The 15,725-nt window shown below is 50.0% G+C and overlaps 1 protein-coding gene across 1 annotated transcript in view; it reads left to right on the top strand.

Moving 5' to 3' along the window:
- Positions 1–15,472, top strand: part of STAG3 (stromal antigen 3) — a 39,623-nt gene extending 24,151 nt beyond the window's left edge. Inside the window, exons 11-29 of the mRNA XM_029285982.1 lie at positions 875–954; positions 1,133–1,240; positions 1,412–1,514; positions 1,615–1,726; positions 3,797–3,900; positions 3,996–4,088; positions 4,481–4,570; positions 4,736–4,936; positions 6,991–7,061; positions 7,236–7,323; positions 7,474–7,557; positions 7,630–7,722; positions 12,146–12,317; positions 12,430–12,563; positions 14,383–14,484; positions 14,571–14,716; positions 14,838–14,966; positions 15,051–15,208; positions 15,321–15,472. Of these exons, the coding sequence (XP_029141815.1) occupies positions 875–954; positions 1,133–1,240; positions 1,412–1,514; positions 1,615–1,726; positions 3,797–3,900; positions 3,996–4,088; positions 4,481–4,570; positions 4,736–4,936; positions 6,991–7,061; positions 7,236–7,323; positions 7,474–7,557; positions 7,630–7,722; positions 12,146–12,317; positions 12,430–12,563; positions 14,383–14,484; positions 14,571–14,716; positions 14,838–14,966; positions 15,051–15,208; positions 15,321–15,472 (2,220 nt within the window). The remainder of the gene's footprint in view (positions 1–874; positions 955–1,132; positions 1,241–1,411; positions 1,515–1,614; positions 1,727–3,796; positions 3,901–3,995; positions 4,089–4,480; positions 4,571–4,735; positions 4,937–6,990; positions 7,062–7,235; positions 7,324–7,473; positions 7,558–7,629; positions 7,723–12,145; positions 12,318–12,429; positions 12,564–14,382; positions 14,485–14,570; positions 14,717–14,837; positions 14,967–15,050; positions 15,209–15,320) is intronic.
- Positions 15,473–15,725: the final 253 nt, after the last annotated feature.

The following is a 15,725-nucleotide window of genomic DNA, read 5'->3' as shown; positions in this document are numbered from 1 at the left end:
TCATAGATATTTCCTTCCCTAAACAGAAGATCAGAATGGCCACGGGTGGGAGTGAGGAGCTACTTCGGACCTTCCTTCCAGCATCCCCATTGGCTCTAGAAAGAGTGCAGAGAAGAGCAGCCAAGATGATCAGGGGGGCTGGGGGCTAAAACATAAAAAGAACGGTTGCTGGAATTGGATATGCCTAGTTTAATGAAAAGGACTAGGTGTGACATGATAGCGGTCTTCCAGTATCTCAGGGGCTGCCCCAAAGAAGAGGGAGTCAAGCTATTCTCCAAAGCATCTGAAGGCAGGACAAGAAGCAACGGACGGAAGCTAATCAAGGAGAGAAGCAACCTGGAACTAAGGAGAAATTTCCTCTGTTAGAACAATTAATCAGTGGAACGGCTTGCCTCTGGAAGTTATGGATGCTCCAGCACTGGACATTTTTAAGAAGAGACTGGACAGCCATTTGTCTGAAATGGTGTAGGGTTTCCTGCCTGAGCGAGAGGGTTGAACTAGACTATGGAGATCTCCAAAGTCCCTTCCAACTCTGTTATTCTGTATATTGATTCATGTATTGGGATTGTTATACAACAAAACCCTTCAGCAAACACCCCCGTGTCTGTGTATTGATTGTGATGATTGAGAGAAGAATGAAGTTCAAACAGAGATGAGACTGGAGGCAGGTTCCTAGAGTCACGTATTTACGTGGTGGAGGTTCAGTGCCCCTGTGGCAACTTGCATAAACTACAAAACGTTGACAACAAAGATACATAATGATTACGTAAAACAATAAGCCAGCAAGCAGAAACATATTTTATCTGTGGAGTACAGAAATATACATGCGATGCACGTATGATGTCGGTATCCTCCAGTTGTTGTTTTTCTGCAGGAACGGATTGTGTCCATGGTTCTGGATAAAGAGCCCCAAGTGGCAGCGGAAGCTGTGAGGCTGCTTACCCTCATCCTTCAGTAAGTGGTGCCAGAGCAGTCTGGAGGCCCTGTTGGCATTTGAATTACTCCTCAGAGTCAGCGTTCTCTGCGCTGGCGGAGGGTCCCCTCTGTGTGCTTTGGGCCTGCCTACACCCTACACCCTAGCAGTGCTGGGGACTGGCGTTTTCAGGTGCACTGAAGGCTGGTCTCTGTGCAGGAATACGGACGGTGCCCTCACGGATGCCGACTGTGAAAGGGCCTTCCCACTGGTTTATGCCTCCAGTCGTCCTGTAGCTGCTGCTGCGGGTGAATTTTTGTACAAAAAGTAAGGTTTTGTCCTCCGCCCTCCCTCCCTCCCTCCCTCCCTCCCTCCCTCCCTCCCATGCACCTCAGCATTCTGAGGAAGCCCTCTGTGGTGCACGGGAATGCAATTTCCTGCTTCTTCCCAAAGATTTCTGACTTGGCCTCTGTTTCCTAACGGTGGCTTGGCTTGTAGGTTGTTGGCACCCAAGGTGGATGCCAGGGGGAAATCGGGGGACCGCCACGAGGCCACGCGTGTCTTCCTTCAATTGCTTTTGGTGTTCTTTATTGAAAGCGAGGTGAGTGAAAAGTTTGAACCCCAAAGGGAAGGTTCAGACAGAGCCCCCGGGACCCTTAGCCAGGCTGGCTTTACTGCAGTGTTCTGTTCTCCGCCCACAGTTCCACGACCACGCCGCCTACTTGGTCGATAGCCTGTGGGACTCTGCCTCTGCCCTGCTGAAGGACTGGCAGGTGCCGACAGGCCTTCTGCTGGAGGAATCCCCCGTAGAAGGTGAGCAGAGGTGGATGGGCTTTGGCTCACGTCAGCTCTTGGCTGTTAATTGAATGGAAAAAATGTGCTCTCCGGCTTCCTTAAAACCCACCCAGAATTTCGGAGATCCCTCCCCGAGGATATCTGCCCACGGATGTAGCCGGAAGTTGGCGGTGAAGTGCGCAAGTGGCTGTTATGTGACTGTGGAATGCCGTGACGGTTATAAACACCCAAATTTTGATCACATTATTGTGCGGATGCTGCGACAGCTGTGAGTGTGAGCACTGGTTGTGAAGTGCTGTTGTAACTTTGAACAGTCGCTAAACGGGACAGTCATTAAGCAAGGACTAGCTGGAATACCTCTCAAGATGGCATTGTCCTTCCCAGCAGCTACATCGCACTGTGGATTCACGTTGAATGTGATTGACGGGGATACCCTGATCTTCCCATGTATTCTTCCTCACGAATCTTCCTCATGAAAGTAATTGCAAGATTACTTAAAGCAGACCTGCCGTCCTCTCCTCACGTTCCTTCTGGAGTTTCTGGGTTGAACCTGGAAATCCGTTAGTTTTCTTACAGTGATGACCCGTTTCCCTTCTCAGAGAAGGCCGACACAAGGAAGTCTAGGCCGTGCTTCTTCTTGTGCCACTGCAGGCTGACTGCTCTCTCTGGGCTGCATCTAGGTGGGGCTTCCCGTTCATTTCTCACTTCCCAAAGAACTTGTACTTCAACGGGAGAGACTTCCTGTAGCTCAGGGTTGAACTGTGGAGCCCTTGGTGCTCTCAGAACATGGTTATTCGCTTGCAGGGGTTTCATCACAACCAACTAACATCAGTGCTGCTGAGTGGGAGTTCTGCTCCAATTAAAGCCCTACATAGCTAAGACAAAAGTCCCAGGAGCCCTGTAATACAGCATAAGGACCGTAACAGCCGCTATACAGGACAGGCGGGCGGAAGACGGGCAGGGTTCATCCGTGAACAAAAACCAGTAGCCGGAAGATCCGATGAAAACTGCTTAATCTCACCACACATACGGAAAGTCTCATCCACATTCCCCCCTCCCCCCCCGGGGAAGAAGCACCCTAGACCAAGCCAAATCCAAAAATGCCAGGGAATTCCTGGAAACTTGGCATTTAGACTAATCAGCCATCCCTAGATAACGTAGAGATAAACCAGATTTATACATCAGAGACAATAAAAAGGCTAAGAAGGAAACAAAAGACCAGAAGACCTACTTTGCAGCAGCCAGCACCCCAATAAGCAGGGACTAACACCAGACAAACACGCAGAAAACAACAATCAAGGAAACACCAAGGAGAAAACGACACCCCCACCAGCGCTAGCAGGGCAAGCTACTGTGCATAAACAAGGAGAAAACCCCACACTCTCACTCTCACTTGCGATATTACCTTTTTGGGCAATGAAACGTCTGGAAGGAGGAAACCACCAGGCTCAGAGAGCACCAAGGCCTCTCTGTTGTGATTGCTCTCTTGTGCAAGCCTTCATCCATTCTGAGCTTTAGCTTTTCTGACACGATTGCTGTAGTTACTGGAAGTACTTTATGTTCTTTGGTTGTGTTCCTCTTCATGCTGGGAAGAAATTGTGCACACTGCATTTTGCTCTTCGGGCCATTGAGAAACATGTGATTGTAAGAAGTAAATTTATTTTGTGTTCGTAATTTTAGCAAAAGCAAAACTATCGTGAAAGTAAATAGGAAACTGAATTATGGAATGTTTGATATAAATATGGTGAGGATAGTAGTAAATCATGCAGGAGAATGCTTGGCAAGCGGGTCATCCCTGAGGGCAAGGATAAGCGTGGGGATCCCTTATTAGGAGAAATATCTAAGGGAATTATCCAGGGTTTTTCAAGAAGACTTGGCAGTTTATATTTAAAAATTCTGCTTATTGCATCCAATTAGAAATAAAGTTAAACTGGTGCTTCTTTATGGATATTGCAGTGTAATTCTCCTGCAAATTTAGGGAACTGCAGCTGCACGTTTAAGGACTACTACGGGTTGTGATAGTTGTGCAATGTGGGTTCGTTCTGTGTGTTAGATGCTCCCTAGCTCAAGCGCTGTGTTTCTCAACAGGTCTGGGTGATCTCAAGGAGAGCAGCCTCATTTTGATCTTGGTGGCCAGCATGCGGCAAGCCACCGAAGGGCACCCACCAATCGGCAGGTTCTCTGGAAAGAAGGTAACCTCCCTGGCGCTTCCCCACCTTTCACGAGGACGGGCCGATTCCTGCCATCTCCTCCTCCTCCTCCTCCTTCTTCTTTCCCGCTTTGTCAGGTATTCTCTGCTCGGGAACGCAAAGTGCAGTCCGAAGAGCGTTCAAGGCTCACGCAGCATTTTGTCCCTCTGCTGCCCCAGCTGCTGGCTAAGGTGAATGCATTCATCTCTTACCAAATGGGAGGAGAAACCAAAGCATTCTGTTCTGGTTGGGATGTGGCCCCGCCTGCTGGCTCTAGAGGGCTGTCCCAAAATTGCTTTTCAACTTTTTTTTATCCTCGAAAACAATTTGCTTCTCATCTGAGAGCCTCCTTCAGTTCTGCCTGAATGGTGGGGAATGGAAGGATTTGTACTCTTTGCCGTCGTCGTTATCCCTCTCTGAGAGTCACTGAGGCCACTCGGGGGGGGGGGGGGGCGTTTAATCTGTCCCCTCTGGGATCCTGGACGGTCGATGCCCTCGGCTTTCCTCCCAAGGAGCAGCGTGTTCTGTTCTGTTCTGTTCTGTTCGGGCCCTCAGCCCTCCCTTCTCTGCTCTGTCCCGGCAGTTCTCTGCGGATGCCGAGAAAGTGGGACCCCTGCTGGAGGCCTTGCGTTACTTCGACCTGACCTATTACAGCACGGGCCGTCTGGAGAAGGTGGGAGGCCCCTGCCGTTACCTGTACCGTGTTTCTCCTCCCAAGGAGGCACTTCCTCCTCCTCCTTCCCCCGATAAATCCTACTCTCCCCCCCCCCACCCCACCCCAAAAGGCTAGCCCTTGGACGCTGCCGCCGGGGTGACGCTCTCTGACTCTTCCTCCCAGCACTTAGACTTGCTGCTGACCCAGCTAAAGGAAGTGGTGGCAAAGCACAGGAGCCGCGAAGTGCTGGAGCTGGCTTCCCAGACTCTCCAGCTGCTCTGCCGCACGGAATTCGCCTTCTACAGCCGTGTGGATTTTGCCCGTAGTTGCATTATGGACTATCTGGCGGATAAATTCCAGCACGACGCTACTGAACTCCTCCAGGTAGAAGAACTGCCCCATGGCGGCGGGTGTTTGGGCATGAGTGAGTTTTCGGAGCAAGAGCAGTTTGGTGGTAGGATTCTGGCCTGGAGTTCGCGAAGAGCTGCCTTGAAATGTGGGCCTGGAGGGAGAGGGCGCCTAGCCTCGGGCATAAGTTAGTTGCCTTCTGACATAATCGTAGTAAAGGAGCAATAGGTGGTGGTCTACTTTGTCAAATGCCGTACTAAAGTCCAAGTATGCTGTGTCCACAGCACTTCACTGGTCCACTAATTTAATCACGAGACAGACTTTCACACTGGGACGGAGGCTTCGAAATATTTCTAGCAGGACTACTAGATTCTGCAACAGCTTTGTTCCTTATGCTACTCGTCTTGTAAAGTCGCAGGATTCTTTTTTTCTCACCATATATATGTATACATCCAAACTAGACTGTGTTGTTTCTCTGTGTCATATGTGTGTGCAGATGTGGGTATATACATAATTTTTTGTCATGTTTATGTAGTGTATATTGGAGGTGGTTACCCTTTGAGAGCTGAATGCAATGAAATTTCATTTTAATATATGCTGATTAGTGACACCAAGGATGAAAACCCCATTGAAAGTGTCTAGATAATAATGACGTGGCTGTAGGTATGTGCTATGGGCCAATCCAATTCTCCTGGGCCAGATGGAGGGCAGGTCCCAGAGTGTCACAGAGGAACCGCTGGGCACCGACTCAGAGCAACTGGCTGAACTCTGCCCAGAGAAGCCCAGAAGACGGGAGAGGAGCCGCCAATCTTGTTGCCGTATTTCAGAAAGGGGGGAACCCAGCAGACTCGGGAAACGAGGACCAGCCACCTTGACATCCATACCTAGGAAAATCCTAGAAAATATAGTGAAGCCGTGGGTTCCGTAGGCGTTTGGAAAGGGGCAAGGTGGTTTCCCAGATCTGTCGGCACGGGTCATGCCGACGAAGCTTGCTGCTTTCTTTAAATTAATTTAAATAAAATTAAATTCTTTGACAATGTGATACTTGATTGGTGGACCAAGGGAACGAAGCCCTGTGCTCAGACTTCAGTAAGACATCCGATTGACCACAGTCTCACTGATAAACCGGGTCAGAGAGAGATGGGACAGCCTCATTCCCAGATGGATTTGCAGTGGACTGAATGACTGTGGACAGCATGTGGCCCTTAAGGGTCCACCTGGAAGGAGGGAGGTGCAGCAGGGCACCCCGGGGTTCTGTCTCGGACCTTCACGAAAGACTTAGATGGGGGAACTGAAGAGATCTTCATAGAAGACGTTTTGGGGGACACAAAGCTGGGGGGAGGGGTTGCTAGCGCTCCAGAAGACATGCTCCAGGCTCAGAAAGATCCCGACAGACTTTCAACACTGGCCCTGAGGCATCACCATGTTCATCGGTGAGAAATGCAAAAAGCAGATGCACAGGTACAAGATAAGGGATCCTTGGCTCCACCCTAGTATTTGTGAGAAGAATCTGGGTGTCGTGGTAGATCTCAGATTAAGCCTGAGCCAGCAATGTGCCACAGCTGCCAAAAGAGCCAATGCCGTTTTTGGCTGTGGAATTGGAAAGAGTTTAAAGAGTGACAAGGATAGTAAAAGGCTTGGAGTCTAAATCCTACCAAGAGCGGTCGAACTTGGAACGTTTAGCCTAAGGAAGGGAAAGCCGAGCGGAGACACAACAGCCGTCTTCCCATCCACGGAGGGAAGCCACAGGGCAGGCAGTCAGAATTTATTCCCTGTAATGCCCCAGGGCAGGACGGGAACCAGGAGACGGAAGCCTCTGAAGGGAGATCCCGACTTGAAATAAGGAGGATTTCCCCTGCCCGGGAGACTGCCAGGCAATAGAAGAGGCTGCATTCTGAAGTGGCAGGTGTTCGGTCACTAGAGGTTTTCAAGAAAAGATTGAACCATTTTTGTCAGGGATGCTGTTGAGGGTTCCTACTCTGAGCCTGGGGTTGGTCCTCACGTCTGCGATTCTGTGTCTGGATGTTCCTCCCTCGTGTGGAGGAGGAGAAGCACCTTGCATTGTTGTTTCTTCGTTCTTCTCTTGGCAGTCCTCATTCTCTGAGCAGGAGGAGGTGTACAGCATGGCTACCACGTTAAGACGCATTGCCTTCTTCCACAGGTGAGTGGACAGTATTCAGCCTGGCCGTGTCCATGCTGTTTTGTCCAAGGTCCCTGCCCCAGTGTAGAGCTCTTGCAGCGGGTCCCCCGCAGCAGTCTCCAGCACAGGCATGGCGGCGTCTCTGGTGAGCGTCCAGGGGCCGGCCCTTGCTCCTTGTGCCCTTTTCATCCGCAGCGCCCACGACCTGACTCCCTGGGGGTTCTTCCAGCCCTGCGTCCGTCTCCTGCGCCACCTGCTGAACACGGGCGAGGCCTACGAGCAGGTACTGGGCCAGCTGAGCTGGGCACCTCCCTGCTTGGGACACATTCTTGCTCGGTCGCTCTTCCGCCCTCCCAGGGGGCCTTTTCTTGCTTTTGGCAGGAGCCCCCGGGGGTCACGTGCCTCCCCGCTGCCTCCCCTCTTCTCCTTGCAGGTGGTGATCCCTGCCATGACTTGCGCCCACTTCTCGTTGCTCTGGGAACTGTCCCGCTGCTCAGCCGTGGCCGTCCCTGACCAGGTGAGCAGGTGTTTGGGATTTTTAGCCGGGCCCCTTCCTGCCAGGCCTTCATGCTTCCCTTTCCATCCCCAGCAGCAGCTGCTCAGCCTCAAGGACAAAGTGGCTGCCTTTTGCTCCCTCTGCCAGAGCTGCCTCGTGGACGTGGAGCCCTGTGTCCAGGAGCAGGTGAGGGGCCTCCGAGCCTGACCCGGGGGCGTGGGGGGGTGGGGGTGAGGAAATGAGATGGGGCAGGGGCAGGGTCGGTCTTTCGCATTTTCCACGGGCCTCTGCTGGGCAATGGATCAAGGGAAGGGAAGGTGGGAGAAAGGGCTTCTGAGCTGGAGTGTACTTCATCATGTGCCTTAAACTGTAACTTCAAGGGGTGTGTATGTCTGTGTGTGTGTGAGAGAGAGAGAGAGAGAGAAAAGGAAGAAGTGAGATACTTAATTAGTACAGGTGGTCCTAAAGTGAGGGTCTCCCATTTAGGAACAGTTCCACATTACAGCAGCGTAGAAGGCGGGAGGGTGGGGGAACCTGTGGTCAATCCTCAGAGTTGCGGCATTGCATCATCCCACACAGTCCCCATTTCTCACCTGCCCTGCCTGTTTCCCACAAGCAGAGTCAACGGGGAAGACAGAAGGAGACCTGGGGTCGCTCCCACAAGATGCTCCTTACCCCTTCCGGGTCTTTCCCGGAGGGGCCCCGGCAGCCGGTGGGCATCTGGTATTCTGCAGTGCCTGCCCGCCCTCCTGCGTCAGCACCCGCCCACAGCCACCCTCCCGCGATTCGCAATGCTTGCTGGCAGCCCCTCCCATGCTCCGTAGCCCCCTTTGTGACGCCCGCCCCCCCCCATATGGTTGCCTGGGACACGGTTTCAGTGCTTCTTCCCCCATCGGGGGAATGTGAGGTCCTCACTTAACAACCTGTGTGTTCCTCACTGAAAGATGGCATTGCTGTTGCTAAGCGATCACGTGATGTCGCATTTTACGACTGCTTTGCTTAGTGATAGAAATTCCAGTCCCAATTGCCGTCGTAACCTGAGGACTACCTGCAAGACTGCAAGAATGAACCATGGGAGAGATTGTTTGCAGAACACTAATGCCACTAAGGACAAAAGCAGTAATTAAACGAGATTAATTACTTTTTGAAAATGAGCAGATCCTTTTTTGAGTGTACTTCTACAAAAGTAAATGCTTAAAAATATTTAGGATGCTTCTAAAGGTAACTCTGCCCTGTCCAGTACTTTTTGCTACATAAGTCAGCAGTGATGATGATAAAATATCCTTTATCGTTTATTGAAATAATTTGTGTGACTGTCACTCACAGCAGTAACTGTGGGTGGTGTACAAGGACTAAACCAGAACTACGGCATCCACCTATGACTCTTTATCATCCAAGGTTAAAACCCCACATCAACAGCCAAAGTTGCTTAACGGTCTGGCCCAGACTTTTAGTATGTAGTACTTGCTACTGATCGATCGATTGACTGATCATGTGCCATTAACTTGTTGCTGATTTTAAGAATTCTGGCATAAGATTTATTTATTTATATTTATTTATTGCATTTATATTACCTGTTGCCCTTTGGTGAAGCCATGAAGACCTGGCTGTGTGTCCCGGTCTGGGCCCTGAGTGTGTGAAAGGCCCTGTCCCTGTTCCTTGGTTACATTAATACCTATAATTATATTTTTTTAATAAACGTGTGTGTGTGTGTGTGTGATGTTTGTAGTTTGAACTGATTTTATGATTATTCGCTGCGTGAAATTGCTTGCTTGAGATGAGAGGAGAATAGAAATTGAATAAATAAAAATTAAGCAAGTTTTTTTTTTTTTGAGTGTCTTCGTGGACGTGGAGCCCTCTAGGGCAGATTCACCAAGCGGTGGGGCTTCGGTCACAATCCCCTCACCCTAATTCCTCCCAAGGTAGCTGTTGTAAACAGATAGGATGTTGTGCAGCTGATGCAAATGAAGGTGCCCTTCCCACAATCTGGATTCATAAAATCCTAGAAGTGGAAGCGACCTTGAGGGTCTTCTAGTCCAGCCCCCTCCCCAAGCAGGAGTCCTTATACCTTAAAATGGCTGTCCAGCGTCTTCTCGAAAACCTCCAGCGATGGAGCAGTTGCAGGAGGCAAGCTGCTCCATTGATTAAGCATTAATGTCGGGAAAAGTTCATGAAGTTATGATGGTGGTGTTGTTGTTGTTGTTGGAAGGGACCTTGGAGGTCATCTAGTCCAATCCCCTGCTCAGGCACGAAACCTATACCATTTCAGACAAATGGCTATCCAGTCTCTTCTTAAAAACTTCCAGTGTTGGAGCCCCCACAACTTCTGGTGGCCAGCCGTTCCACTGGTTAATTGTTCTAACTGTCAGGAAATTTCTCCTTAGTTATAGGTTGCTTCTCTCTTTGATCAGTTTCCATCCATTGCTTCTTGTCCTGCCTTCAGGTGCTTTGGAGAATAGCTTGACTCCCTCTTCTTTGAGCCAGCCCCTGAGATATTGGAACACTGCTATCATGTCACCCCTAGTCCTTCATTAAACTAGACATAACCAATTCTAGCCACCGTTGTTCATACGTTTTAGTCTCCAGTCCCCTCATCATTTTTGTTGCTCTTCTCTGCACTCTTTCTAGAGTCTCAACATCTTTTTTATATCATGGTGACCAAAACTGGATGCAGTATTCCAAGTTGGGTCTCACCAAGGCATTGTAAAGTGATATTAACACTTCATGTGATCTTGATTCTATCCCTGTTAATGCAGCCTAGCACTGTGTTGGTTTTTTTGGCAGCTGCAGCACACGGCTGGCTTATATTTAAGCGATTGTCCACTAGGACTCCGAGATCCCTTTCAGTTACTACTATTGAGCAAGGTACCCCTTATACTATACCTGTGCATTTGGTTTTTCTTGCCTAAATGTAGAACCTTATTTTTTCACCATTGAATTTCATTTTGTTAGATAGTGCCCGGTGTTCAAGTCTGTCTAGGTCCTCCTGTATCTTAAGCCTGTCTTCTGGAGTGTTGGCTATTCCTGCCAGCTTGGTGTCATCCGCAAATTTGATGAGTTCCCCATCTATCCCCTCGTCCAGATCGTTGATGAAGATGTTGAAGAGCACTGGGCCCAGAACAGAGTCCTGGGGCACCCCACTACACACTTCCCTCCATGTACATGTGGTTCCATTGAGGACCACATGCTGAGTACAGCCGGTCAGCCAGCTACGAATCCACATTTTTCTATCTTATCAAGTAGTAGGTTGTGGTCTACTTTACCAAATGCCTTACTGAAGTCCAAGTAAATTATATCCACAGCATTCCTCTGGTCCATTAATTTTGTCACCTGGTCAAAGAATGTAATAAGATTTGTCTGGCATGATCTGTTTTTGACAAACCCATGTTGGCTTTTCGTAATGACTTTGTTTGCCTCTAGGTGTTCGCTGATTCGTTGTTTGATTATCTTTTCCAGAATCTTCCCAGGTATTGAGGTCAGGCTGATAGGTCTGTAGTTTCCTGGATCCATTTTTTTCCCTTTTTTGGAGATGGGAACTACATCAGCTCTTTTCCAGTCGTCTGGTAGTTCCCCAGTGCTCCAGGATCTTTGAAAAATATAGTTCAGTGGTTCTGAGATCACATCTGCCAGTTCCTTCAGAACCTTGGGGTGCAGTCCATCTGGTCCTGGTGATTTGAACTCGTCTAGGCTGGACAGGTGCTCACTTACCATTTTCTTGCCTATCTTAACTTGTGTCTATTCTGTTTTTTACTGTACTGTTTTTGATAGGTTGGGCTTTTTTCCCCCTTTGTGTAAAGACGGATGCAAAAAATGAGTTCTCCCTGTTGCTTGTCACCTTCTTGCCGCTTTCTCCCACTTTCTTCCTCAGTTCCGCTCCCCACTCTCCTGATTTTCTTTGATTTTAATCTTTGTTTTTAATTTATTCAGGTTTTAATGTAGATGTATTTTTATGTATGTAAGCTGCCCAGAGTTACCTTATTGTAAGATGGGTGGCCATTAAATTTTTATAAATAGATAAATAAGCTGGAGCAGAGGTTTTAAGGAGCATCTTTTGGAAAATAGATATTTGGAAGAATTAGCTTCCTGGATTTCATTTTGTGATTCTCCAAAGTATGTACTTGATGATGAAAATCCTTAATTTCATAACACATGGTCAGATTCAACCATGGTTTCAGCTGGGAAACAGTGACCATCCTAGACCAAGACAAGTCCAAAAATGTCAGAGAATTGCTGGCAGCCTGGCACTCTTTGACAGCAATCAGCATCCAGATGAGCAGAGATTAACACCAAGATTAACATTAGATCAACAACCAAGAAGCAAGCAATACCCCCAAGGAGGCTAACGGTAAACGGCCCAACCGAGGAACCACCAAGGCCGCTCCCACCGCCCACACTGACAGAGGACGCCACCAGGACATAAATTGAGAGCAAACCCCACTCTCTGCTAGCACTGATGACGTTACCTAGTTGGGTAATGAAACACCCGCAAGGAAACCACCAAGGAGCACCAAGGACCCCACCCCGTACTCACGTTTCGTTACGTCCACCTTGGGGGGAAAATGGCCGTCCTCAGTGCGTGATTCTCTTTTGCTCCCTTTCTTCTTTGCAGGCCTTTGTGCTCTTGAGTGATTTGCTCCTGATCTTCGGTCCCCAGCTGACTGACGGAGGGCACCCTGTTCTGCAGGAATTGGTCTTTCAGCCAGAGTCTGCTCTGCAGTCACAGCTGTCTGGCTTTCTAATGGACCGTGTCTTCTTCAACCACAGCCAAGCCCCGGAGGATGGTGTGCATGATCCTTGAAGCTGGGATTTGAGAGGTTTAGAGTAGAGTTTTTGAGTTAGTGGGTGAACACACTAATACCCCCCCCCCTCTTTTTAATTGGCTGATGAACTCAGATAGTGAAAACGGAGAGCTTCAGGTCGAACAGCTGCACCAGCGCCGTAATTTGCTGTCTGGATTCTGCAAATTGGTTGTCTATGGAGTGCTGGAACTGAGCGCTGCTTCAGATGTCTTCAAGTATTACTCTAAGGTATGCAAGGCTGGATGGGAAGGCGTAGGGAATTTGCCCTGGACGTATTCAGCGCCAGTCGTCATTCCAGTTTAACTGTTCCATGCCTTGCCTCAGGAGTCGCTCCAGCTGTTTCTAGAGCTTCTAGTTCTGTGTCTCCAACATCCAAAGAGGATGTTGGCTGTGCAGAATTCAAGTTTCCTGGATGGGATGGGTGGAATTCCAGGTTATTGCAGGGACTGACTGAAATTTCGGAGAAATCTGGAGCTTAAAGGAAATGCTAAAAGATTGAAGAAGATCCAATGCTGTTCCTAACTTTAAAGGAAAAATGTGGACTTGGGAGGTGGTGGTCAAACAGCTTGATATCATCAGTAGGTCAGAAGCCCCTAGGGAAAAAATGAGTGGTGGGTCTGCAGGCTCTTAGACAGGAGCAGGGCCACGACTGGAAGCCGGCAGAGTTTTTTTCTAAAAAAATATGTGCAATATCAAAGGGCATCCTGAATCCCAATAACTTTCTTAACTGTTGACCTAGAAAACTTGATTTAAATATAAAAATCAAACCTTAACTAAGAAAACTTACTTTTAAAGAATTTTAATTTTAAAGTCAAATCTGATGTATCTTTTAAGGAGAAACTTCCTTAACAGTGAGGACAATTAACCAGTGGAACAGCTTGCCTTCAGCAATCTTGGGTGCTCCACTTACCTGAAATGATATAGGTTCTCCTGCTTGAGCGGGGGGGCTGGACTAGAAGACCTCCAAGGTCCCTTCCAGCTTCTATTCCTATTCTATTCTATTCTTCCATTCCATTCCATATATTCTATTCTATTCTATTCATTATTTTTTGACAAAGTGATGACTGGATTACAGGTAGTCCTTAATTTGCAACCATTTGTTTAGCAACTGTTCAAAGTTAACAACGGCACTGAAAAAAAGTGACTTATAACTGGTCCTCACATTTACAGCCGTCACATCATCACCGGAATGATGCGATCAAAATGTGGGTGCTTGGCAACTGGCATGTATTTACGGCCATTGCAGCATCCCGGGGCCACCTGGCTGCCATTTGCCACCTTCCCAGCCGACTTCTGACATGCAGAGTCAGTGGGGGGAGCTGGGTTTGCTGAGTGATTGCAGGATTCACTTAACAATTGCTGTGATGTGACAGAATAACAGAGTTGAAAGGGACCCTGGAGGTCTTCTAGTTCAGCCCCCTGCTCAGGCAGGAGACCCTGTACCGTTTCAGACAATTTGCTTAATAACTGTGGCAAAAAAGGTCATAAAATCTAGCATGACTCACTTAACAACTGCCTTGCTTAGCAACAGTCATTCTGATCCCAGTCGTGGTCGAAAGCCAAGAGCCACCTCTGGCAGACCGGGAATCTGGCCGTCTGGGTGAAAAGCACCGCTGCCCCTGGAGCCCTGAAGAGCAGGCAGAGGGCAGCAGAAACCACCCATTCAGCGACACGGACAATCGCCACAGACTTCCATACGGCTTCACAGGGCCCTTTACAGCCCACCCTGAGCGGTTTAATAGAGTCAGCCTATGCCCCCTCCCCACCACCACCATCTGGGTCCTCATTTTACCGACCTCAGAAGCCTGGAAGGCTGAGCCAGCCTGGAGCCGGTGAGAGTCGAACTGCCAAACTGCTGGCAGCCAGCAGTCAGCGTGCGTTCTGACCACTGTGCCACCACCAGGGCTCTTCATAATAATTACTTTTGTTTTAGCATAAAACTTTGTGTATGTAAATGTATTCTTTCTCTACTGTTTTGGCTGTTTTATTATGTAATTAATAAAAAAAACAAAAACCAAGGAATCCAGGGTTGCATTTTTCCTACCAGTTCTATGATGACTACGGGGACATCATCAAAGAAACTCTGAGTCAGACTCGCCAGATTGACCGAATGGAGTGGGCCCACACGCTGCTCCTCAGCCTGCAGCAGGTAAGGGGTGCCGCCTCGCAGCGGTGGTGGGGCTGCTGGAGAACGGAGCCCAGCTGGTGGCTGGCAAGGTCTCTCTTTGCTCCCAGTTGCTGACCCAGCTCTTCTTGGAAGAGGGACCGGGGGCCACGGACTCGGCAGCCTTCCTGGAGATCCGGGACTTGGCACGGCGGTTCTCTCTGCTGTTTGGGCTGCACCAGCTACAGAACCGCTCAGCTCTGGTGGCTCTGCACAAGTGAGGACGCTCTGGAGGTGGCCAGGGAAAGGAGGGCTGGGGTCCAGTGCCCATGGGAAGGCCGGTTCGGGGGGGGGGGAGTGGAGGTAGCTGGGCCATCCTGACAGCGTCTTCATTCTAGGGATGGTATAAAATTTGCCTTTGAGGAGCCAGCATCCCCAAACCCCAAGCTGGGTCTCATCAACCTGCCCTTCTTGGAACTGCTGAGTGAATTTTCCCCGAGGCTGTTGCCTCCGGATAAGGCCCTGCTGTGAGTAAAATGGCTGGGGGGGGGGAGGCCCCTTGGGGGAAGCTTCCTTCCCAGCTGAAGCCATCCTTTTCCTCGCGCCCGCAGCCTCGCCTACTTGAAGAAGACGGGCCGGGCTCATTTCTCAGAGAGCAAAGAGGAGCCCTGCTGGCCCTCCCTCCTGGTCTATCGGCACTCCCTCAGCCCCCAGGAGCAGGCAGCCCTCCAGCCTCGCCCTGCCGCCTCCAAGAGGGGACATTTGAACGGTGGGTGAGGGGGCACCTGAGGAGGGAGCTCTGTAAGGAAAAGGAGCCCGGTGGGTTTCTGGAGAGCGAGCCGAGGGTGGAAACCGGTCTGTCTGGGGCCCTGTTTTGCCAGGATCCTCCGAGCACAGCGGCAGCACCAGCCTCGCCTCAGGTAGCCGCCTGCACACCCCCCTGCTGACTTCCACCGCCCTGAGGGCCAAGCGCCCAATGACGGGGCCCCCGCTGGGAGACGAGGGCTCGGAAGCCGAGTTTGCCCAGAGGTGAGAGAGAGGCCGGTGGGCGAGAGGGACCTCTGGGGCTCCAGCTGCCTCTTGGCCAGAAAGGCAGCTGGGCTCTACCAGCCCTGCCGGTTGGGGAGGCCGGGGGGACCACAACAGAGGGGCTGTTTGTGGCAGAGCCGTGTTTTGACCCCTTCGCGGAAGGCCCAGAGATGGGGGGCTTTCCTCCCCTCCACAACGAAGGGGCAGCGTCAGAGACACCCCCTGCCAATCAAAATTCTGTCGTTAGGACGGAGGTG

The sequence above is a fragment of the Protobothrops mucrosquamatus genome, unplaced genomic scaffold (genome assembly GCF_001527695.2).
Source record: "Protobothrops mucrosquamatus isolate PMUCROS unplaced genomic scaffold, P.Mucros_1.0 scaffold2649, whole genome shotgun sequence".
NCBI lineage: Eukaryota > Metazoa > Chordata > Lepidosauria > Squamata > Viperidae > Protobothrops > Protobothrops mucrosquamatus.
The sequence above is the reverse complement of the archived record's forward strand: the minus strand, read 5'-3'. Positions and strand labels throughout refer to the sequence as shown.